Source organism: Sporisorium graminicola, chromosome SGRAM_1 (genome assembly GCF_005498985.1).
Source record: "Sporisorium graminicola strain CBS 10092 chromosome SGRAM_1, whole genome shotgun sequence".
In the NCBI taxonomy this organism is placed as follows: Eukaryota; Fungi; Basidiomycota; class Ustilaginomycetes; order Ustilaginales; family Ustilaginaceae; genus Sporisorium; species Sporisorium graminicola.
In genome coordinates this window covers 280,692-301,737 of record NC_043719.1, presented here as the reverse complement: position 1 = coordinate 301,737, position 21,046 = coordinate 280,692, and the positions used below count along the sequence as shown (strand labels likewise).

The following is a 21,046-nucleotide window of genomic DNA, read 5'->3' as shown; positions in this document are numbered from 1 at the left end:
GGGTAATCCTTCGATCCGAGTCATCTGCCAATATCCACAAGCCATAAGCCAACAGGGAATCCAGCTGCCGCTGGGGCTCGAAAGAGCTGGAGAAGGAAACTTCCTTCGGGAATGAGAATGGTGCGGGAACACTGCGAATCCTTCATGTCCGACCCGGCTCTTCGCTCGTGTGTGTCACGTCACCTCGCCGGAGAAAAGGAAAAGCGCCCAAATCTACGAAATACCATGGCAGGAAATTCGGTTCGGAAAAGATGCCCCCATAAATCCTGCCCACCCTGCCACTCTTGCCAGCCTTATTCTGACAGCAGCCTTGTTCATCTGGCACTCAACAAGCAAGGTTTCTCTCTACACGAAGAGGCAGAAATTGAACAAGGGCACACACATACCCTGTCCTGATATCACATTAGACTCCAAAAGAAGTACAAGGGCGAGAGGGCAATGTATTAGGCCGCCACTCCAAAGGTGCGAACCGTGCGGTCGAGACTCGAAACAACCACCTGCCCATGTCTCGCATCCCACGCCAACCCCGTCAGCTTTTGTGTTCCCTCCACCTTGACCAAGTGGTTCCACGACTTGTTGGCGTACACGTTGACGCTGTCCGTCGCCACAGCCAAGAACTGCAGCGAGGGATCAAACTTGACCGCTGTCACGCCGCTCTTGGCGCCCTCGCCTTCTTCCTCCACCGTCAGCTTACCCACAGCAGTGAGTTTTCGGAGATCCCAAACTTCGACCGCTTTGCCCTGATCGCTGGCTGCAGCCAGGTAGTAGCCATTTTCGCTGAAATGAAGCGACGAAACACGGCCGGGCAGCTCGGTCTGGATGGTCGATGCATTGGCGCCCGATTTGACCTCCCAGATGCGAATTGCGCCCGTCGAGGTACCCGTCGCAGCGAGCTGGCCATCCGGGTGGAACGCGAACGACTCGTAAGAGTCACCCAGCTGAGGGTCGATGCGTACGAGTTCGGAACCATCGGCGAGCGAACGCAGCGAGAGGGTTCCGTCGCGGCCTGCAGATCCGTAGAATGCCTCCGAAGGGTGGATGTCGATGCCGGTCACTTCGCTCTTGTGAGCATCGGCCGTGCTGGACAGCGAATATGCTTGCGACTTGGCTCCCGTTGCGCCCGTAGGCTCCCACACTTTGACTTTGCCGTCTTCGCTGGCAGAGACAATGTAGCTAGGCAGTGCAGCTGCGTCTGTGGCGGCTTCAGGGCCAATAGGTGCGTCCGAGATACCCGTGACAGCGACGTGCGTGATTCGTTTCGTGTGGCCTTTGAGCGTTGCCAGCACTTGATCCTCCTTGCGATCGTACACCTGTACGTTCTTGTCGTTTCCGCCAGTAACGAGCACGTTCCCGTCCGCCGACAGAATCAGGCAGGAGACGCCAGCCGGCTTGGCATGATGCATCGAGGGCAGGCTCTGCACTTCTGCAAACTCGGCCACGGTGGCCTGTGTAGCATATCCCTCCGGCGCCTTGCGTTTCGATTTGGCCTTTCGCTGCGATGACAGCTTCTGTGCCGTCGAGTCGATAAGCTCGACAACATCGGCGGGAAGACCGCTTGAATCGGCAGCAGCAGTGGCACTGGAACCGTTCTCTGCGTGTGTCGGGTCAGTCATCTCGACATCGTGGGCGACTCGCGACGAAGACGGTCCGGCACCGATGGTACCCTGGATGCTAGCAAGTGCTTCGCGTGCCTGGTCCCTCTCGTTGAGCAACCTTGCGATGACTCGTGCGCTAGCGTCGTTGGCGTAGAGAGCGTGCGCCAGCTCCTGCCGCAAGTTGTCGTAATGCTTCTTGAGCGTGAACGTTTCGAGAATGATGGCATCGTACTCGTTTTGCAAGGATGTGAGTAGCGATGGGATCGAACTGTGCTGTGGTGGACGCGGTACGGCCGTCTTGGGACCTGAGAGGGTAGCAAAGTCGAAGCAAAAGACAAAAAAGCAAACACGTGTCAGAAAGTGCTTCTGAGCTCATGTCATCGACAGCATCCAGGATCGTGAGACTGATGCGAAAAGCGGGGCCGTTGCTGTGCTCGCGCTGGTTGGTGGTCAGAACTCGTGGTATAGTCGTAGCCCGGAGGCTCATCAACAGCTTCTAGTTGATATGTAGTTTTTGAGAAAGCGATTTCATCCTTGATAACTCGCATCGTAGCACGATCCGGGATACTGTGTAGAGTCGGCACAGAACTTACTTGACTTGATCTCGATCAGATCGTCCAGTTCGAGTGTGTCACCCGTGACTGGGTCCTTGCCATTGTCGTTGATGTATTTGTGGATGAGACGCTGTTCGTATACGAGGCCGCTCTTTTTGGACACGACCGGCACCTTGGGCGGCTCTCCCGAGACTGTTGGGTGAAAACAAGAGCGAGGCAGAAAGTCAGCAGCTGCGAAAGGAAGGAGCTAAGACTGGAGACCAGACTTACTTGCACAGAACATGTCTTGCTGTAGCCTTGCCTTTCTGCGACAAGTAGCTGGTACAGAAAGAGAGACAGCTGGTGTGTTGATGGTGTTCGATCAAAAGTGTGGATGCGAAATCGCATCGAGCAGAGAGAGCTTCCAAAATGTTGGACGAGATGAGCTTCGCGTCGGCAATTTTTCGTCTGTGCTGAGTTTGTCGCACGATACAGCATCGGGAGGTAAATGCCGATCGGGATTGTTGAACTCGCGTTGCGGAGCACCAAAGAAAGGGCTGCGCCGCCCCAGCCGCCTTTGCCGAGAACGCGGTGCCTTACTAGGGCAATCTCGTGCGAAATTGGTGGGGCGAGTTCTAGCTGCAACACGGCCGCACCTCGATGGGAACGCGCTCAGTGCTCTGTTTTCCCCGCAAAATGCTCTTGGAGCCAGCGCTTAGAAATGCACATGGCCCAACGTAGTGATGTCCATGTCAGAGGTCTGTTCTTCGGGCCATGTGAAGCGCGAGCAAGACTGCTTTCAGCACTGTTGCGGCCAAGTAAGATGTTCAAGGCCAGACGGTTTTGGGGGATTTGCCGCGAATTGAAGACCGAGGCTCGTTTGACCAAAGCCTATATTGATGCCTGGTCAGCTACCCGGCAAGATGCAATCCAGGAACCACGATTGTGTGGGGCGAGAGGCGGACGAGATGAACCGGGTATTCCGGTTATGCGCCCGACACCGAGCCCGTTTGTTCGAAAGCAGAAGAGCAGAAGAGCAACGGTGGACGTGCACGTTTCCAGCACACAAAGACTGTGGAGAGAGACACACCAAAAAAGCCTCGGATCGAGCGCGCCAGACCCTTGAAGAGCAAGAGCATCAGCTCAACTTGGAGCTCGTTACCGTCAGTGCCCGCTTCCGTCAACACCATCACCATCACGTTGAGCACACCTCGAAACCCGGAACCGCTCACGTCAAAGACACGTCCAATCTCTCATCTCACGTATTGAAGGGATTCTAAATTGCTGTTCAACCCTGTTTCTCATCTCCGCCTACTCGAAGATCACCAAAAGTGAGTGATGCCAACGACACGGCTTCGGAGGATGCGATATTCATATCAGGGACAGTGCAGGTGGTCAGAGCAGGGTGGACACGTCCACGTACGGGTAGCACCATGCCGACCGCGCGCACGGCCGAGGTGCCGAACACGATGCCCAACAAACATCGTCGGCTATGTCCGAGCTCCTCCAATTTTATCGAATCATCTTGGGATCGCGTGGACTGACATTGCCTTCTCATCACCATCAACCTATCATCATCATACAGAAATGTCGACCGTCGTTTCCAAGCCGTCGTCGCTGGCGACCAACCCGCTGTTGCTGGGCTACCTTTCGGCGCTGGCCGCTAACCCGCTTCGCACAAAGTGAGTGCCTAACCGGCTTTTGTCTGATGCAAACAGACATGCTGACTACCTATACCCTCTCAACAGGATGCTCACGTCCGGTGTTCTGTCTGCGCTCGCCGAAGTGCTCGCCGGCCATATCGCTGGCGTGGCACCCACCGCGACCAAGACCCCCTCGTCTCTGGACGAGAAGAAGCGCCAGGCGAAACAGAACCCCGTCGGTCTGCTGCAAGCTTACGCCGCCAAGCTCGGAATCAACGAGCGTGCACTCAAGATGTTCATCTACGGCTTCTTCATCTCGGCACCCATGGGTCACGTTCTCACCGGCCTCCTGCAAAAGGCCTTTGCCGGTCGCACCACCACCCGCGACAAGATCCTCCAGATCATCACCTCGAACCTCACCGTCTCGGTGTTTGCCAACTGCGTCTACCTCACGTGCATGGCCTACATCAACGGCGCGCGCGGCGTCGACAACATCAAGCGCGCCGTCAAGGCCGCCTTCTGGCCCGTCATGAAGGTCACCTGGACCACCAGCCCCATCACCATCGCCGTTGCCCAGAACTACCTCCCCGCCATCATCTGGGAGCCCTTCTTCACCTTCATCCGCTTCATCCTCAGCACCTACTTCAACACAATCGCAAAGAAGAACCAGATGAGGCTCGCCCGACAGGCCAAACAGTCCCAGCTCGACGCCGACCTCGCAAAGGGCGCCGCCCAGGGCAAGTGATTCCAATCCTGTACCACCATCGACGCTTGTTGTGATGATTCAAAGATGCTCTATTATTCGTTAAACGCCATCTAAGTTGGTCTTATTCGTCTACAAGCTGAAAGCTGGTCGTGGCAAAAGTGAGGTTCTCATCCTTGGTGCTTCGGAGCGTATAGCGCACGGGCATGTCCTTGAACCACCGTGCAACATTCAGTTTGACTGGACCGATGCCCAGATTGAACGTGTTGAAGTCCATCGCATCCGTGAAGAACGAAGCGCCATAGACGACGTCCGGATCGTAGTGGAAGTCGAGACGGTTCTTCTCCGAAGCAAAGTGCTTGCGACGGCGCGGCACGGGGAACGACTGAGTCGTGAAGATGAACGCATTGTCTTCGATCATGTCTGTGCCAGGGTCCGCGAAGCGCCATGGTCCGAGCTGCTCGTCAAGCTTGGAAGGGGCCGCAGCGGCGGTGGAGCCGTTGGTGCTACCCTGAGCGCTGCTGCTCCGGCTGATGTGCGTGTGCGCCAATGTATCGGCCAGCTTGAAGTCGCCGTCCTTGAGTCCATCCGATTTGGCCGACTCTTCCATCTCGTGACGGACCGAGGTAGCGATGCGCTCCAGTGGCGGCATCTCTGGCTTCGCAGCACCACTCTTAGCTGACGAAGTGGCGGGGAGGGTCGAAGAGGGAGCAGGCGCAGGCGCAGCAGCGGCAAAAGCAACCTCGCTCTCGTCGAGCGGTGTTGCCACACCATGCTTAGGTTTGGGTGCCACCAGCGTGGGTCCGGCTTTGCTCTGTCCTTCATCGACGTCGGCAGGCGGAGCGGCAGCAATCTCATTGGCGCCAATGTCACTGAAGCTTCCGCTGCCAACCTGCGGCGACGCGGGCATGTCTTCACCACCCGCGTAGCCGTGGTTGGGCGTGAGCGCACGGTCCGGGGTGCGATCCATCTCTGCTCTTTTGCCAATTCCGAGGACCGAGAGCGTCTGCCCCGCGGGGCCGTGCTGTACGTCATTAGAGCCGACACTGGCGATACTGCCCTGGCGGACAACAGCGTGAGTCGCGGACAAGGAGCCATCGGGGTTCGAGTCGGTCTGACCATCAGAGGGGCGTCTGCCGCCATGCAGCTTGGCATGGTGCGCCTCAAGCAGAGCGCGGACGCGCGGATCGTCCTTGAAACCCACAAATCGCCAATACTTTTTCAGGATGCGCTCCTCCTTGCCGTGGCTGCTGCCACCACCTCCAAACCCGCCGAACCAGCCCTTCTTCTTCTTTGCTGCCGTAGCATTGCCCGCCTTGTCGTTGAGGCTACGACGACGGTCGAGCGCTTCGCGCGGTACAATGTCGCCTTCGTCTTCGTCGCCGCTCGCATGCGGGCTGGCAACGAGCGCGTTCTGAGGATTCTTGGTGGACTTTTCGGGATCGATGAGCGGCGTCGAGGGACGAGAGCTGTCCGGTGTGTTGGCGCGGTGGGTGTGTCGGAGCACCACTACGGCGTCGTGTGCACGCGAAGGGGCGGGCCAGGCGCAAAAGGTATTCATGCACGCAATGTAGGGCGACATGATGTACGGTCTGCCTGAATCCGGGTGAAGCTCGTAGAATGTGCAGGGATCAATGTACTTGGCCACGCGCATACCGGCGTTAAAGGGAGCGCGAGGGAAGTCCACGAACCTGTCGAAATCAGTGCCAAAGAGCACGTCGTTGCCGTTCCATCGCTGCTTGAAGCGGCCTTCGATCTGGATGCAAAACTTGCGCGAACGGCCTTCGAAGTATTCGCGGCCGGGCTCGCCTTCCTTGGCACCTGGAGCATCGAGGATGCGAACGAGGACGCGGCCGACAAAGTGCTCGGTGTCGATCTCGTGCGGTCGTTGGGTATCGTTGAGACGGCAGTCTTCCATGTGGAAGCGGTCGGGGCCGACCTGCACTTTCAACCGAGGCATGGCTACGATCCGTAATGAGGGGGTATCTATCCCGGAAGAAGGTCGAGTGAATGTGGCTTCGCGTTACTGCGAATGCAGAGAAATGGGAACCTGTCGATGAGCTTCGAAGCGCGTGGTCTTGCTCTGTTTCGTCTCGTCTTGCAGCTACGATCTTGCCAGCAATGCAGCCAAGATGTACGGTTCAATCAGGCAGTTGAGGCTGAGTGCGATCGAATCTCAGTGCCGATGATGCAAGTGGGGGACGATGTTGTGCTGTGATGAAGAGAGTGGGTTGCTTTAGGCTCGAGGCAGGTGATTGTCTTAGACAATGGAGTCCTTAGGGGTATCGCAATGAGAAGGAAGGGTATGAATGCTCGGTTTCTATGCTTCTGAAGAGAGGCCTGCCTTGACGAAAGTGAACGGAGATCGGAAAACAGAACGATGACAGCGGGACGAAGGGCAGGAGAGGATGGTCTTTGCGGGCAAGGGGAGGAGGTCAGCGCTCAATCAAACTTACAGAATTCCTCATCTAAACTAGCGTTTAATATTTTGGGTCGAGTCTGTCTCAGATTATTTTCCGTTTCTCCACTTGATCGGGGTTACGTTTGCTTACTGCCGCTCGCTCCGGCAACAGTTTGGCCACTCGCCTCGCCGTCTTACCCTCCACCGTCATGATGCCTTGTTCGGCTTGGCACGGCATGACCTCAAATCACAGCTCCACAGTCTCAGTTCTAAAAGTTCAAGAGATCAAGAGCACGCAGGTTACCATCCAAAGGAGAGGTTTTACGAGCATGCGTTCGTCAGAGTCAGTTCATTCTGTGTCGTGTTTTGACGTGGAGAGCTCACTGGTCGTTACACTTCCGACAGCTCAAGCAAACGGATCGACAGAAATTGAAAAAGAAATTGAAAAAGAAATTGAAAAAGAAAAAGAAACCCGAACAGATGCACGTTTCTGTAGAGCCACTTCTGCAGGCACATGCATTCGATCAGCGGGTTGCAGCTTAGAATGCGCTTGCCGGGCGGCTGAGCAATCCGACGTGCTGTGTGTTGTTTTGGCAAAGTCGTTTGACCACGAGCAGACTTCCCTGCAGCAGAATCATAGAGCATTGCATGCGACTTCGAGCTGAAAACCACACGCATTGCAGACAGTAAGACATGAGGGATGTGAGGGAATGCATTGATCTGTAGTCTTGGCTATGTACATGCAGAAGCTATCGAGTCGAGTTGATTGCGACGATATTGTGCACATTTACTGGCTCAGACCCTTTCGAAGACCGTCGGTGAGCGCCCAGATACCCCATGCGCCCGGGTCAGGAGGCATCTCGCCCTGGTCCTTGCTGCCCACGTACGTTGCACGCCCCAGACGCGGAGTCATCGCCTGCGTCTTCTCGGCACCGACCTTGGAGGCGTCCACCGCTTCAGTGATCGACTTGCCAGCACCTAAGGCGCGGCAGAAGGGGTCCAGCGCATCCACCAGCGTTCGGTCGCCAGGACGAGCAGGGGTGTAACGTCCCAGGTTCTCGAGCGCATCCAGAGCCGCCTTGCCCCACACCTTGGAGTCGGCCTGCGCTCCCTTGGGCTGCGACAGAAGCGACTGCACCAGGCCAGCAAAGAAGAGCGCATAGATGGCACCCGAAGTACCACCCATGGCGTACTCGAGCACCTCGCCAATGGCGATCAGCGTACCGGCCGCATTGTCGACGGGGATCTCGCCTTTCTGGAGCGCCTTCTTGACCTCGTTACCAGCCTGAGCCAGCGTCTCACCGCAGTCGCCGTCACCGACAATCGTGTCGTAGCGCGTCAGCGTAGGCTCGATCTCGACCGTGGCGTCGCATGCAGCGATAATGGCCTTCTTGACCAGCTCCGGATCTGGGTTGGCAGGACCGTTGGACGACGCGCCAGGGTCGGCCAGTCCGCTGACCGATCCACCGGCCTTGCGAACCGATTGGAGGTGGTCGTCGGCTTCCTTCTCCTCGGCCTTGCGGTCGCGTGGATGGCCGTGCGAGCCACCCCAGCCGGTCTGCACACCCAGCCACGAGTAGGCGGTGGTGGGGTAGTCGAGCAGCTCGAGCAGGCTCTGGCCCGTGTTCTTTTCGAAACGCTTTTGGTTGATGAGCGAGATGCCAAAGCCCGGGGCATTGAGCGAGGTCATGTACGGACCGCTGAGCACGCGGCAAGGGTGCAGGCTCCACTTGCTCTCGAGCAGCTCGATGGTGAGATCGGTGATGGCGTTCATCTCGAGCTGGCTCATGCCACCGAGGTTGTTGATGAACAGAACAGGCGCGTCGTCCTTGTCAAAGGGAGTGTAGGCACGGTCGGCGTCGTCCGGGTTGAGTAGCAGGTCGAGCATCTCGCCGATGAGAGCCTCGGGTTCGGGCTTCTTGTCCATGTGCTTGAAACCAGGCTCGTTGTGGATACCCATGCCGAGCTCGGCGGCCTCTTCGGCCAGAGCACCACGCTCCTCCGCCCCCTTGGGTCGTCCGGGGACGTGGCAGTGGTCAAGCGAAGTGCCGATCGAAACCATGTTATCCATCAGGTTACGACCGAGCTCGCCGAGTCGCTTGACGTCCAGACCTTTGTCCGAACCAGCACCGAGAATCTTGCAGGTAAAGATGTTGCCAGCGAGACCTCGTCGGCCGACGAGACCACCGCGCTTTCGGCCGACGGCAACGTCATCAGCGACAATCACAGCTTCGACGCCACCGCCCTGCTTGCCAGAGTAGGCCATCGCAGCGCGCGCCTTTTCAGCAGCAAGACCAAAGTGGAGGCAATCACCTGTGTAGTTGTTCACAACCATCACCACGCCGGCATCGTGATTGATGAGGTCGATACCAGAGCAGATCTGAGCCGCCGAGGGAGAAGCAAAAACGTCACCGGAAATGCAGGCGGCGAGCATGCCCTTGCCGACAAAACCAGCCTGAGCAGGCTCGTGACCGGCACCGCCTCCGGAGATGACGGCTACCTTCTTGTTGTCGTGCGTGGGGTCAAAGACGACCTTGTGAGGAGCGTAGCTGCAGCATCAAAGCAGAAGCCAGTACCAGAGGCACGAATGAAGGATTAAAATTAGCGACTCGGTCTCTGAGAAAACGACTGGAAGCAAGGCAGAAAGGCGAAGCAATCCTGCTCGTCTCTTCTCTCAAGCCGCCAACAACATTAAAGCGAAGAGCAAAGAGTGCGGAATTCGAGGAGAGCTACTTACTATCGCAGAGCAGGGTTGAGCGCAACAGTACCTCGCAGGTTGCGGTCTACAAGCCCTTGAGAGCTGTCAAAGACGTGCTTGGTCGCCATCTTGTAGAAGGTTGCTTCACGTGTTGCGTGCTAGATAGCGGTCAGCAAGGACGAACGGTACCAAAGTTGAAAGGCCGGAGCAGGAAGAGGGGAGAGGAAATGTAGTGATTGTCCGTAGGAGGGGAGGATGGGTATAGGTCTCGTCGATAGTGGCTTCAACGAGTGAGTTGGTGGTGACAGAGAAGATGGGAGCGCGAGATGGGGAAGAGAGCCCTAATTATGGATTGATCAAGTGGCGGCTGAGGTCTGGCTGCGTCTGACGCTGCGTCGCTATGCGAACGAGATTGCGGGAGAGCCAATCACTGAGCGACAGAAGCGCGGGGTTCCACCAGCACGGGGCAAGGCACGGGCGACAATGCAACAGAGGCACTCGACTAGAAAGCAGCCTGGCAGATTTGAGTTTAGTCTTCCAACTGGCGAGGTTTCTCCTTCCGCTCGCAGTGGGCCTAGTGCCAGAGGATGAAGGTCAGGAGATGCGTCCGTCTACTGTCGGAAAAGAGGCCGGCGCCAACACAGGCGAGTGCGTGAGGCGGCGTTCGCAAATTCCAGAGCCTTGTTGCCTTCGTCGCCTTGGCGGGAGCTTGATCACCGACGTTGGCCTTTCCTTCACTTCCCCCGCATCTCTTCTGTGCCGTGTGTGGCCAACAAAAGACAAAAAAAAATCAGAGCTGGGACGTGCGCAATAGCAAATTTGCCGAAGAGCGTCGCAGTGGCAGAAGCCTCCACACCTCGCTCGCCCAGGCAAGAAATCAAAAAACAATAAAACATTTAAGTAACGCAAGACTTTGAAGAAGAAAAAAGAGGCACGGCTACTGCATTGCCCCGGCTAGATGTGCGGGGGGCTCTCTCACAACCGCTTTTGTTCTGTTTCTAGCTGAAAGAGCCAGTCAGAGTTGAGAGAACTCACCGAAATTTCGTCTCTAATCTTTCTCCACTTGATCGCCGCGTTTTTCTCGGTGTCTTCCCACAGAACCATGAGAAGCGGCCGGCAAGATACAGTAGCAAGAGCTGGGAAGGCTTAGCTCGATACTTCAACTCTGCCTCGTGTGGATCGCCTTGTGAGAGACAGCAACTGTAGGGCTTAGGCCGCAAAGGCTTCATCCGACCATTGCGTCGCTTGCCATCGGCTCGGCAGCACGGTTCAATGTAGATCTTCGCAGAGTGAACGCACCGTGCACACTGCTTTGTTCAGTGGGTTGCTGGCCGACGCAAGAAGATGTGATGTGTGCTCCGATGTTCGGGATCAGAACAAGGTCACGCTCACTTTCCCTGGCGGGCTCAAGTCACGAGTGGCGGCAGAAGGTTGCTTGCCTGGCGAAATGTGCTGGTGTGCGCCGGTGGCAAGCCAGACCCGTCGGCGAAATTCGAGCGCCGAAGCCCGTCGAGCCGACGATCCTTCTCACCAACCCACAACATCAACAAGAGTCAACGCAAAGCCTCCTCTTGTGTGCGCGTGACTCCCGGAGATGGATTCGACCGACGAATAGAGACGGCAGAGTGCCGCTTGTTACGCCGATACTCGATGTGACCGGCCGAGAATCACATGCTCGCTGTCTGGTTCGATAGTGGAAACGCACCGATGGCCTCGTCATCGGCAATCGGTCATCGTCACGTCGCTCTGAGCAATCGCTGGAGAAACAATGGCTCGGATCTCTTAGGCATCAACCTTGGGCCTGCACGCGGGTAGGGGCTGAGCCCAGAACCTCAAGCGGAAAGAGTCAGCCACGCGCTTTCTTGCCTTTCTCCGGCTGACACGGCCCACTCCATCGGAAGAACTCTACTCGACTTGACGTTTGAGGTGGTCAGCGGTACCGTGGTAACGCAACCCTCAAGGGCAAAAGACCGCAAGGCCATAACCGGTGAAAAATCTTTGCGCACGCTGTCGTCAAGAAGAAACGTCTCGGCTACGCGGCTACTGGTTGGGAAAATTTGCGTGTAGATCTCAGGCTTCCAACGGAACTGCGAAGATGCATTGCCAGGGTCGCTGACCAGCTCCACTCTTCGTCCGACACCCACTGGCCAACAAAACCTGATTCCCCCTCCGCGTCTTCCTCTTTCAACACCACCTCCGACCATTCTCACAATAGGCATTATGAACACTGGTACAAGCGCTGCTAGAGCGGCACGCCCCTTGGCGCAGGCGGTGCGTCCAACAACAGCACGGGCCACGTCGCGACCCTCCACGGTCGCAGCTCGTGCCTTTGCTGGCTCGTCTCGATCCCTGAGCAAGGGCGACAACTTTGGCAAGGCGAAATCACTCAACACGGCTCCGTTTGCTTCGACCAAGGATGACGTGGTGGTACCGTACCCAGAAGACAGCTCGCGTCATCCTCGCGACGATGTCGGACACAACACCACGGGCGGTCGCGTTGGGCGACACACGCAACGAACCCTCGCAAGCTTTTCGATGGAAGGCAAGGTGTGCGTCATCACTGGTGCTGCGCGTGGCATCGGCAACTTGATCGCACGTACCTTTGTCGAGTCTGGTGCCAACCACATTGCCATTGTGGATCTCAACGAGGAGGAGTGTCAGCACGCCGCGAAAGAGGTCGAGGAGTGGTTCACCAAGCACGGTGGTGTCCAACCCGGCGAGCTCGACATCCAGGGCTACGGCTGCGACATCTCGGACGAAGCGTCGGTCCAACAAGTGGTTGAACGCATTCACAAGCGCTTTGGAAAGATCGATGTCGCCGTCAACTCGGCAGGCATCGTGGAGAACTTCCCAGCTACCGAATACCCCACGCCCAAGCTCAAGAAGCTGTTCGACGTCAACATCAGCGGTTCGTACTTTGTCGCTCGCGAAGTGGCCAAACGCATGATGGACGACAAGATCAACGGCTCGATTGTAATGATTGCTTCCATGTCCGGCTCCGTCGTCAACGTGCCTCAGGCACAGGCGCCCTATAACGCGTCCAAGGCAGCCGTCAAGCAGCTTGCCAAGTCGATGGCCGTGGAATGGGCCAAGAGTGGCATCCGTGTCAACTCGCTCTCGCCCGGTTACATGCTCACCTCGCTCAGCCGTGCCGTTCTGGAGAACAGCCCCAACGGTAAAGAGCTGCGAACGACCTGGGAGAACCTCACTCCGATGGGCCGACTCGGCGACCCTGAGGATCTCAAGGGCGCTGTCGTCTACCTCGCCAGTGGCGCTTCCGCTTTCACTACGGGCGCTGACCTGATCGTCGATGGCGGCTACACATCCGTGTAAATCCTTCAAGTCCTTTTCTCTCCAGAAGCCACCCAAAGCGGGGTGGTAAATTTAAAGTTTTCGTCTGGTCATCATCTCTCTGTGACTGCGTGCAAGTAAGTCCGAGCTGAATCTGAGGATGATGCATCGAAGGTTGAGGTGGAGCGAATTCATGAAATTGTTACGTCGAAGAAAAAACGAATCTAAAGAAGAACAAATCCCGTCTTGACGCACAGGCGGAACCGAGATTGAAAGTGATAGACTCAGCAGCTGCCCCTGTTCAAGTCACACACAGACACAGAAGCACGAACCACCAAAAACGCGCTTCGGCCAGGCACATCTTTACGACCCTCATCGTCCACCTTATCCTGTCATTGCCTGCAACAAGATCGTCAAGATTGAAAGCTATGAAGGCAACAACCGCCATCGCATCTCTGCTTGCTGCGGCGGCCTGTGTCTCGGCCAACAGCGTTTCGTATCCCGTGCTCGCTTTCACATCGCAACAAGCCTCGTCGACCAAGCTGCAACTTCCCACCGATTCGAGCCTCACCGGGTTTGTCGACTCCCTCCTCATCTCGGGAAGGACCTCACCTGTCTGCAACCTTGACGCCATCGCATTTGTGCACGCTGATCAACTGGACCGCGACACATTCGCAAGCCTTCGACACTCTTCAACCCACTCGCTTCGCGCCAGATCGTTGGGTGCTCCTTCTCAAGTTACCTTCAATGCCGCACCGGGTGCGGAACGATACAGCAGCCTCGTCTCGCGTATCTCGAAGGAGTGCGGCTTTGGACGTACCGAGATGCTGGAGCTGCGTGCTTCTCACGAAGTGCTCCGCAGCGAGCATAAAGTATTTGCTCACATCGATGCCGGCGACATCCGCAAGCAGGGTAAGTGCGATACCGACATTGATATTGTTCTAGTCAGAGCCGGTGGCATCCGAAGATCCCCGTTGCAAAGCGGTACTGACCTCGAACACGTATGGCAATGCTTGCATCGACAGAATCTGCGCTCTTGCAAACATTGGAATCTCTCGACGAGGCCTACCCTAGAAACCTCGTTATCGTTACGCACAACGATCGTATGCACCAACACGCAAAGCGTCAGGTACGTGCCTTATGCATCGAGTGTTTAAAAACGGTACTCTCTCTGACTTCTTGCTTCTCCTCACTCAACCCATTACCCTTTGCCAACAGTACGTCGCCGAGCCTCTGGCCTCCAGCGGCAACTGGACCGAACCTCAAGGCGGTGTCTTTGCCAAATACCAGGTACGTGCTACCCCTATCACAAGAGATCGTCTTACCGCCGCGCACACAATCAACTGACATGTTGCATCTCTGCCACGGTACTGCTCACAGCTCTTCTCGACGCCTCTGATTCTCACTTTGCTGCTGGTGGGCGGACTGCTGCTTCCCATTGTCTACTTCGCCGTTTCGCAGCTGGCCCAAGTGCAGACCCCCGACCAGATGGGTGTGCGCAAAGACCCCATTTCTGGCGACAGGAAGACGCAGTAGATAACGCAGTCGCCGCTCTTTGGACCCGCGACCGGTCCGCAACGCAATCTAGTAATTCGTCACAAGGCGCCAACGAGTTTGACTGTTTGAGATAGCAGTTGAAGCGTGCGATCCTTGTACCGCGGCTACAGGCTTGAGCATCGACTGTTCAGTAACTGCAAGGTCACGAGGGCACTCGGAGCAGGGCGAAGTCATTTCAATAGATTTGTGATTTCAGATGCGGTGGTGACTACGAGAATCTTTTGGCAGTATACAGGGTAGTAAAAGGCATCTAAGCGAGGGGGGTCGACGGGCCAGCCTCCGTCTGCTTGGTGTCTTGCTGTTGGGGAGCAGCCAAACGCTGCTGACGCTGGTGAGCGCGGATCTGCTTCTTCTCCCTAATCTCAACCGCGCGCTTCGACTCCCAGTAGGTCTTGCCGCCAACAATCAAAGCGAGCCTTCCCTCGCGCCAGATCTGGTACCACAGGTAGCCCGCAACGGCAAGCCAGTATCCGACGTACATGAATACGGAGCCGTACGTTGCCGTGTTGTTCCAGCCGACGAGCGAGTTCAAGATACCCCAGCCGGTGCCGCCCTTGTTAGCCTCTGGGTTGCAGCAGTTGAAGTGCCAGATGTATCCCTGCGAGTTGTACGATCCAGGTCCTTCACCGGATTCCGCCGCCGAGTCGCCGACGAGCTGGACATACGAGTAGAACTGCAGAGAGTACACGGAACGACTGGCCATACCGGAAGCAATGAGCAACAGGAAGCAGGTGGAGAAGATGAGGAAGATGCGCACGGACAGGATATTACCCGAGCGGAAGATGAGGAAGCCGATGCCAAGGCCGACGAACAAACCAATAATGGCGGGGAGCGGGATAGAGGTGGCGGGCAGACCGAGCGAGACGCCGCCGATGAAGACGACGCCCTCGAGGCCTTCGCGGAGCGTGGTGATAAGGGGAATGGTGAACAGCGCGAGCGTACCGCGGTTCATACGCAGCTTGAGATCGGTCACTGCGCCCGCAGGGTTCGTGAAGAGCCCGCGCAAACCCCCGCGACGCTTGCCCTGCACAGAACTAGCAGGCTGCGCAGGTACCACATGCATCGCTTCCAAAGGGTTCATCTTCTCCGTCTTTGTCGTCTTCGCGCCCGTCTCCTCATCCGCAGAAACGCCAGCCGCGGCAGCACGACGAGCAGAAGCCGACGAAGACGCAGAAGCATTGTCGGCAGTGGTGGCGGTGGTGATCTCGCCCTCCTCATCACGCGAGCGTTTGGGCTGGATGTTTTCCTGGCTGAAAGCATTCTCGAGCTTACGCTTCCACTTGCGTTTGCTGTTACCCGCGCGCAGAATGGCCAGCGACATGGGCGTAATGAGCAGCACAGCGATCAGGTTGAAGATGCCCTCCCAAAGCTCCTCGGCTTTGCCGTAGAGATCGTCGACCTGGGTGTAGAACACGGCGAGGAAGGCGGCCCCGATGACAAAGGCGATGGAGAGACCTGTCAGGGCTCCGAGGAGGACCTGGAACGCGAAAAACATCCAGAGCACAGGGTCAATCATCGAGTCAAAAGGCACAGGGTGGTGACAATAAGGACGGCAGACTTACAATCTTGCGCAGCTTGCGCACGAGCGCACGCTTCTTCTGAGCGACAGCATGCTTCTCGTCCTCGGTGAGCAGATGCTCCGAGTCAAGATCCTCAGCTGACTTGGTGTGCACGACGAGGTTCTCGAGCATGCCCGAGAGAATGCCGATGACCAACGAGGCTTCCAACGCCTCGCGCGCGGCGATGAAGAAGATGGCGGGTGCAAAGACCTTGTTGCCCGTCGACGACATGATTGCTATGAGTACCAACGGAGGGTTCGGAAGGGGGTAGGGGGTATGGAGGAGAGAGAAAAGGTAAAAGCGGCGGGGATGGGGGTGAGAAGGTAGGGAGGGCTGATATGAGAGCCGACTGTTTAGGGTGTGTAGGGGCAAAAGTTTTGACTCGGATCTGATAAGGCCAGAGCAAGAGCTTGCCGTAAACTATGTGAAGAGGCAGACCGCAATTCAGCTCGAAGAGGCAAGGGACTCGATCAGCGTGGGTTAGTTGTCTGAGACGGAAGGGTTCGGAGATGCAGCGCCGTCCAATGAGGGGTTTTCGCTCCCGAGTCACGAGCCGAGCTCTAAGCTGAATCGCAGCAAAGGATGAAAGGAGAGTAAGTAAGGAACGGAGAAGGAGGAAGGAAGTGTATGGCAAACAAAAAGAAAGGAAAGGGGGGGGGGGGAAGAGGGAGGATGCGCACGAAGCAGAACATTCGGACTGGCCGTGAGGGAGCAGCAAGAAACTTTTCAGTTTATCAGATGTAAAGAATCGAGAGGCGCACGGCCACTTGTTCGGCCCAAGTCGCCCTTCATTTGAGCTGGACATGCTTGTCGGACTGGGCCGGCTGAACTTGAACGGCAACAACAGAATGGACAAACGCTACACACGATGGCTAATTCTCATTCGGCTTTGTGAAACAATGCGAGCCGATACGCAGCTGGAATGAACGTCGATGGCCCTTTTCCCACAAGGCACAGACGGAAGGAGCGAGTTGTGCAAAAGGCAGAAAAGGATCGACACTGGAATCGTGCCCGAACTGGTGGTTATCAGATAGAAGGACGCTAAGGAAAGAAATGTTTAAAAAAACACCCTCGGCCCCTGCGGTCGGCTGTTCGCTAGCGTGGCGGCCAACCAACGGTCCGCACCTGCATTGCCTTGCGTCGTGCGTGTCTCTTGCGCACGCGAGCTTCAAACAGCGGGAGCGAGCAACTAACTATCCAGCCACAAACCAATTCTGATCTGATTGGCTGCGTTAATGACTCGTAGAACTCGTTCGGGCAATCGGCTTTTCAGCTCGTCGTCTGGCGCTGCCCAGACCCTCGCTCCCCTCCTCTGGAGAACTGGCCGCCCTTGTTTAGAGCGCCGAATGGTTCGATATGTACCACCCCCGCATGAAAAGAGTAACGCACTAGCCTCGCCTGCCCACTCGTGGCGCTTTCGCTTTTGCGACCTGTGATTGGTAGCAGAAATGGAGCAACTGCCCATGCCTTTTCAACTCCGACGGTTTGAGACTGCACGTTGAATGCATGCAGCTCGTGTCAACCGTGGGTTGTATGCCACTCTCACCGCCTCACCTGGCTGCTCTTTGCCGTCTCTTTCTCTGTTTCAGAAGGCTCTTCGGTCTCTGATTGGCTTCGCAATAGGATCGGAACATGCGATGTTCAGGCTCGCCAACTTCCCACGCTATGAGCCGAAGGTGCCGATCGGAAAGGGCCGAAGAGCCGACTGTTTGCTCGCACCTGTTGTTCTGTGCGGAGAAACTCAAGATAATTTTTTTTTTCTACCTTCAGGTGCAAAAGCCATCACGAATTAGGCGAGCTGTCGAGTTTTGCCTCACATGCCACGCCCGCCCGTTTATCAAAGTGTTGAAAGCAACGCTAAAGCGTCTCGGCAACCCGCCATCCGACATGGCTCCTTTTTGTCTTTGTTTCGCTTGGAGTTCACTCTTTCTGCCTGGCACTGAACACCGATCGGGCGCATCTCGCAAAGGTGGGCATGCAGCCCATGAGTTCCGCGGCGAAACTCACGCCTGCGCTAGAGCTACCGCTTTTCGACCTTGGTCGAGGGTACAAGGGTGTGTGGTGGCTGACGGTTTATCTGATCTGATCTGATACACAATTTTTTTCGTGTAGTTACACTGTGCTTTTGCCTTTGTGTTTGCTCGTTGCTTTGCTTTTGCACTTTTGCCCACCACGACTTTTGCTTGCTTTGCGCCGGTTCTTCCTAAATATTTGCTCTCTTGCACAGACTTGTTCGCCTTCTTCGGCTTTCTTATCGAAACCCAACAGCAACTTCTCCCTCCTCGTCCTGCTTGCCGACACTCATTGAAGCTTGCCGCTTCATCTGCCGCACTTTTCACCTTCTACCACCCGCTTCGGTTTTGGCGTCCCGCTCTCTTCCGACCTTGCTCAAGCACAACCAATAGAAGCCTCGCTCGCCCACCCCCATCGCAGCACAATCACCCGACTTTGTTCTGTGCCTGGCTTGCCTCACTCGCAAAAGTCCGCTCATCGCATCGAGCCACACGAGGCAGAGAACCCCGTTCGGCTGCACACGCCTCTAGTGCAGCAACTTATCAGATCAGTCGAGCAGTGAACCATACATTCGGTCAATCGTGCTCGCTGCTCTTTCAGAAAAACTTTTCGCTGTCCATCGCACCTGGCACAGACGTTTCCCCCCTCTATCCGATAGACGTCTCTCAAGTCTCGCACTTCTCCTTTCCATCCGTTCTTCTCGCACACTTCCTCCCTCTTCCCTGATAAGCCGTGTCTGTCAGCTGATCCACACTAGTTTCCCTCGCCGAGTCCAGCTAAGACTAACCACAAGCGACGGTCTACACCTTTTCCCTTTTGCACACCATCAACACCCCTCCTCCTACGTTCTCCTCACACATACCCGAGGTCGACCTCCCCTCAAGCAACGTCGTGGTCCAACATGGTCGCAAACCAACGTCTGTCGGCGATGCCAGCGCTGGCTCTTCTCGCATTTTCGCTAGCCTCGTTCCTCTCGTTCGCAAGTGCTGCTACTTTCGAGCAACACTGGAACATCAACTGGGTCCCCAACCAGAACCCGGACGGTCTCTACCCGAGGTACGTCATTGGCGTCAACGGTACATGGCCACCTCCCATCATCAACGTCAATGCTTCCGACACCGTCCGTATCACCGCCACCAACAATCTCGAGACCGGTGTCGGCACCTCGCTCCACTCGCACGGCATGTTCTTCAACCGCACCTCTTACTACGACGGCGCTGTGGCTCTCACTCAATGTCCCATCCCTCCCGGTCAGAGCTTCACCTACGAGACGCTCAACTCGCCCGCCTCGCCCGTTGAACGACGCAAGCAGATGGGCACCTTCTGGATCCACGCCCACAACAATGATCAGTACACCGACGGTCTGCGTTCGCCCGTCATCATCCACCCGGACGACCCGGCCGACATGCACTTCAACTACGACGATGACTACACTGTCATCCTCGGCGACTGGTACCACAGCAACTACACCGACTTGGTCAACAACGAGTTTATGAACCGAAAGAACCCCACCGGTGCCGAACCCGTCCCCAAGTCTGGAATCATCTACTTTGCCCACACACCCAACACTACTTCTGCTGCCACGTACCTGCCGGGGTTCAGCGAGAACGCCACATTGCCCTTCGAGGCGGGCAAGACATACCGTCTGCGCATCATCAACATGTCGGCCCTCGCCATGTTCTACTTCTACCTCTCGGGTCACGACATGCAGGTCATCGAGATCGAGGGTGTCGATGTGCAGCCACAGTCCGTTGACTTCCTCACCATTTCCGTCGCTCAGCGTTTCAGTGTGCTCGTCACTGCAAGGAACGACTCTTCGCCCCAGAACTGGAGGCTGCACGCCAACATGGACTCGGACATGTTCGATGTCGTCCCCGCCGACTTGCAGCTCAACGTTTCCGCTACCATCTCGTACCCCAGGGCCCCGCCCGGCGAGTTTGGTCCGGACAAGATCATCGAGGAGTACACATTCTTTGACGACTTGCAGTTCTCGCCTGTCAACGCCGAGCCGATGGTGACGCCCGATCTCACACACCGTTTGGATGTGTCGTTCGACACCATGTCCAACGGTGAGAACTACGCTGCGTTCAACAACATCTCGTACGTGGCCCCGCAGGTGCCCGCGCTGTTTTCCGCCGAGTCCATGGGCCCGCTTGCGTCCAACGGCGCCATCTATGGTCCCAACTCGAATGCCTTCGTCATGAAGCACAACGAGATGGTTGAAGTGCAGGTGTACAACTGGGACGCCGGTAAGCACCCCTTCCACCTGCACGGCCACCATTTCCAGGTGGTCTACAAGTCGCAGGACGTCACCTCGGACGATCCCGCCATCAACCCTCCGTTCAACGAGACGCAGATCAACCCCATGAGACGCGACACGGTCATGATCCCGCCCGGCGGTGCGGCGTTTCTCCGCTTCCGCGCCGACAACCCAGGCGCCTGGTTCTTCCACTGCCACATCGACCCGCATCTCGTCTCCGGCCTGGCGAGCATCTTTGTCGAGGCCCCCGAGATCCTCAGTGACAACTACCTCAACGTCCCCAGCTTCATCAAGGACCAGTGCCGTGCCCAGGGGATCGCGACTACGGGCAACGCCGTGGGTCTCAACTCGACGACCGACTTTACCGGTTTGGCTAAAGGCCCGACGTACTTGGAGTCCGGTTGGACGGGACGTGCGATCGCCGCGTTCACTGGGTGCACTATCACGGGTCTGCTCGGCTTGGCTACCCTCGTCGTCTACGGATGGCACTCGGGCGAGGACGATGATGTTGAAGAGGATGACAATGAGTAGAAAATCTAAGACGTCTTGATCGCTGCCAAGGACGTGTACGAATTGTACGAAAGCAATAAAATTGTGAACTGTTACCATCGGGTTGATAGAGCTTGTGTACGTCGAAAGGTTGTAACAGTGATGAAGCGCAGAAGTTGTGCGTCTTGTGTACTATGAGGTCCAGTCCCTTGAGCTTGAGCAACAGCGATCCGGGTGCGACGCCTATTGATGTTCACGGCGTTCAGATCGCTAATTCCTTTTCATACCGATGCGAACCGAAACC

General features: G+C 56.6%; 8 protein-coding genes across 8 annotated transcripts; 4 read left to right on the top strand and 4 right to left on the bottom strand.

Annotated features, from left to right (window-relative positions):
* Nucleotides 1-443: 443 nt before the first annotated feature.
* EX895_000136 (uncharacterized protein) lies at nucleotides 444-2,432 on the bottom strand (the record flags this gene model as incomplete). The annotated part of the gene is made up of 3 exons (XM_029880737.1): nucleotides 444-1,900; nucleotides 2,189-2,341; nucleotides 2,420-2,432. The coding sequence occupies 3 exons, from the start codon at nucleotides 2,430-2,432 to the stop codon at nucleotides 444-446; spliced, it is 1,623 nt and encodes a 540-aa protein (XP_029742123.1).
* Nucleotides 2,433-3,715: 1,283 nt separating this feature from the next.
* EX895_000135 (uncharacterized protein) lies at nucleotides 3,716-4,516 on the top strand (the record flags this gene model as incomplete). Its single annotated transcript, XM_029880736.1, has 2 exons — nucleotides 3,716-3,810; nucleotides 3,877-4,516. 2 exons carry the CDS (start codon nucleotides 3,716-3,718, stop codon nucleotides 4,514-4,516), a joined length of 735 nt encoding a protein of 244 aa, XP_029742122.1.
* An 82-nt stretch (nucleotides 4,517-4,598) lies between these two features.
* Nucleotides 4,599-6,434, bottom strand: EX895_000134 (uncharacterized protein; the record flags this gene model as incomplete). The annotated part of the gene is made up of 1 exon (XM_029880735.1): nucleotides 4,599-6,434. One exon carries the CDS (start codon nucleotides 6,432-6,434, stop codon nucleotides 4,599-4,601), a length of 1,836 nt encoding a protein of 611 aa, XP_029742121.1.
* A 1,228-nt stretch (nucleotides 6,435-7,662) lies between these two features.
* EX895_000133 (uncharacterized protein) lies at nucleotides 7,663-9,701 on the bottom strand (the record flags this gene model as incomplete). The annotated part of the gene is made up of 2 exons (XM_029880734.1): nucleotides 7,663-9,424; nucleotides 9,613-9,701. 2 exons carry the CDS (start codon nucleotides 9,699-9,701, stop codon nucleotides 7,663-7,665), a joined length of 1,851 nt encoding a protein of 616 aa, XP_029742120.1.
* Nucleotides 9,702-11,793: 2,092 nt separating this feature from the next.
* Nucleotides 11,794-12,906, top strand: EX895_000132 (uncharacterized protein; the record flags this gene model as incomplete). The annotated part of the gene is made up of 1 exon (XM_029880733.1): nucleotides 11,794-12,906. One exon carries the CDS (start codon nucleotides 11,794-11,796, stop codon nucleotides 12,904-12,906), a length of 1,113 nt encoding a protein of 370 aa, XP_029742119.1.
* A 386-nt stretch (nucleotides 12,907-13,292) lies between these two features.
* On the top strand, nucleotides 13,293-14,400 carry EX895_000131 (uncharacterized protein; the record flags this gene model as incomplete). Its single annotated transcript, XM_029880732.1, has 4 exons — nucleotides 13,293-13,776; nucleotides 13,890-13,993; nucleotides 14,083-14,154; nucleotides 14,245-14,400. 4 exons carry the CDS (start codon nucleotides 13,293-13,295, stop codon nucleotides 14,398-14,400), a joined length of 816 nt encoding a protein of 271 aa, XP_029742118.1.
* A 271-nt stretch (nucleotides 14,401-14,671) lies between these two features.
* Nucleotides 14,672-16,211, bottom strand: EX895_000130 (uncharacterized protein; the record flags this gene model as incomplete). The annotated part of the gene is made up of 2 exons (XM_029880731.1): nucleotides 14,672-15,898; nucleotides 15,984-16,211. The coding sequence occupies 2 exons, from the start codon at nucleotides 16,209-16,211 to the stop codon at nucleotides 14,672-14,674; spliced, it is 1,455 nt and encodes a 484-aa protein (XP_029742117.1).
* A 2,683-nt stretch (nucleotides 16,212-18,894) lies between these two features.
* EX895_000129 (uncharacterized protein) lies at nucleotides 18,895-20,784 on the top strand (the record flags this gene model as incomplete). Its single annotated transcript, XM_029880730.1, has 1 exon — nucleotides 18,895-20,784. One exon carries the CDS (start codon nucleotides 18,895-18,897, stop codon nucleotides 20,782-20,784), a length of 1,890 nt encoding a protein of 629 aa, XP_029742116.1.
* Between the last annotated feature and the right edge of the window lie 262 nt (nucleotides 20,785-21,046).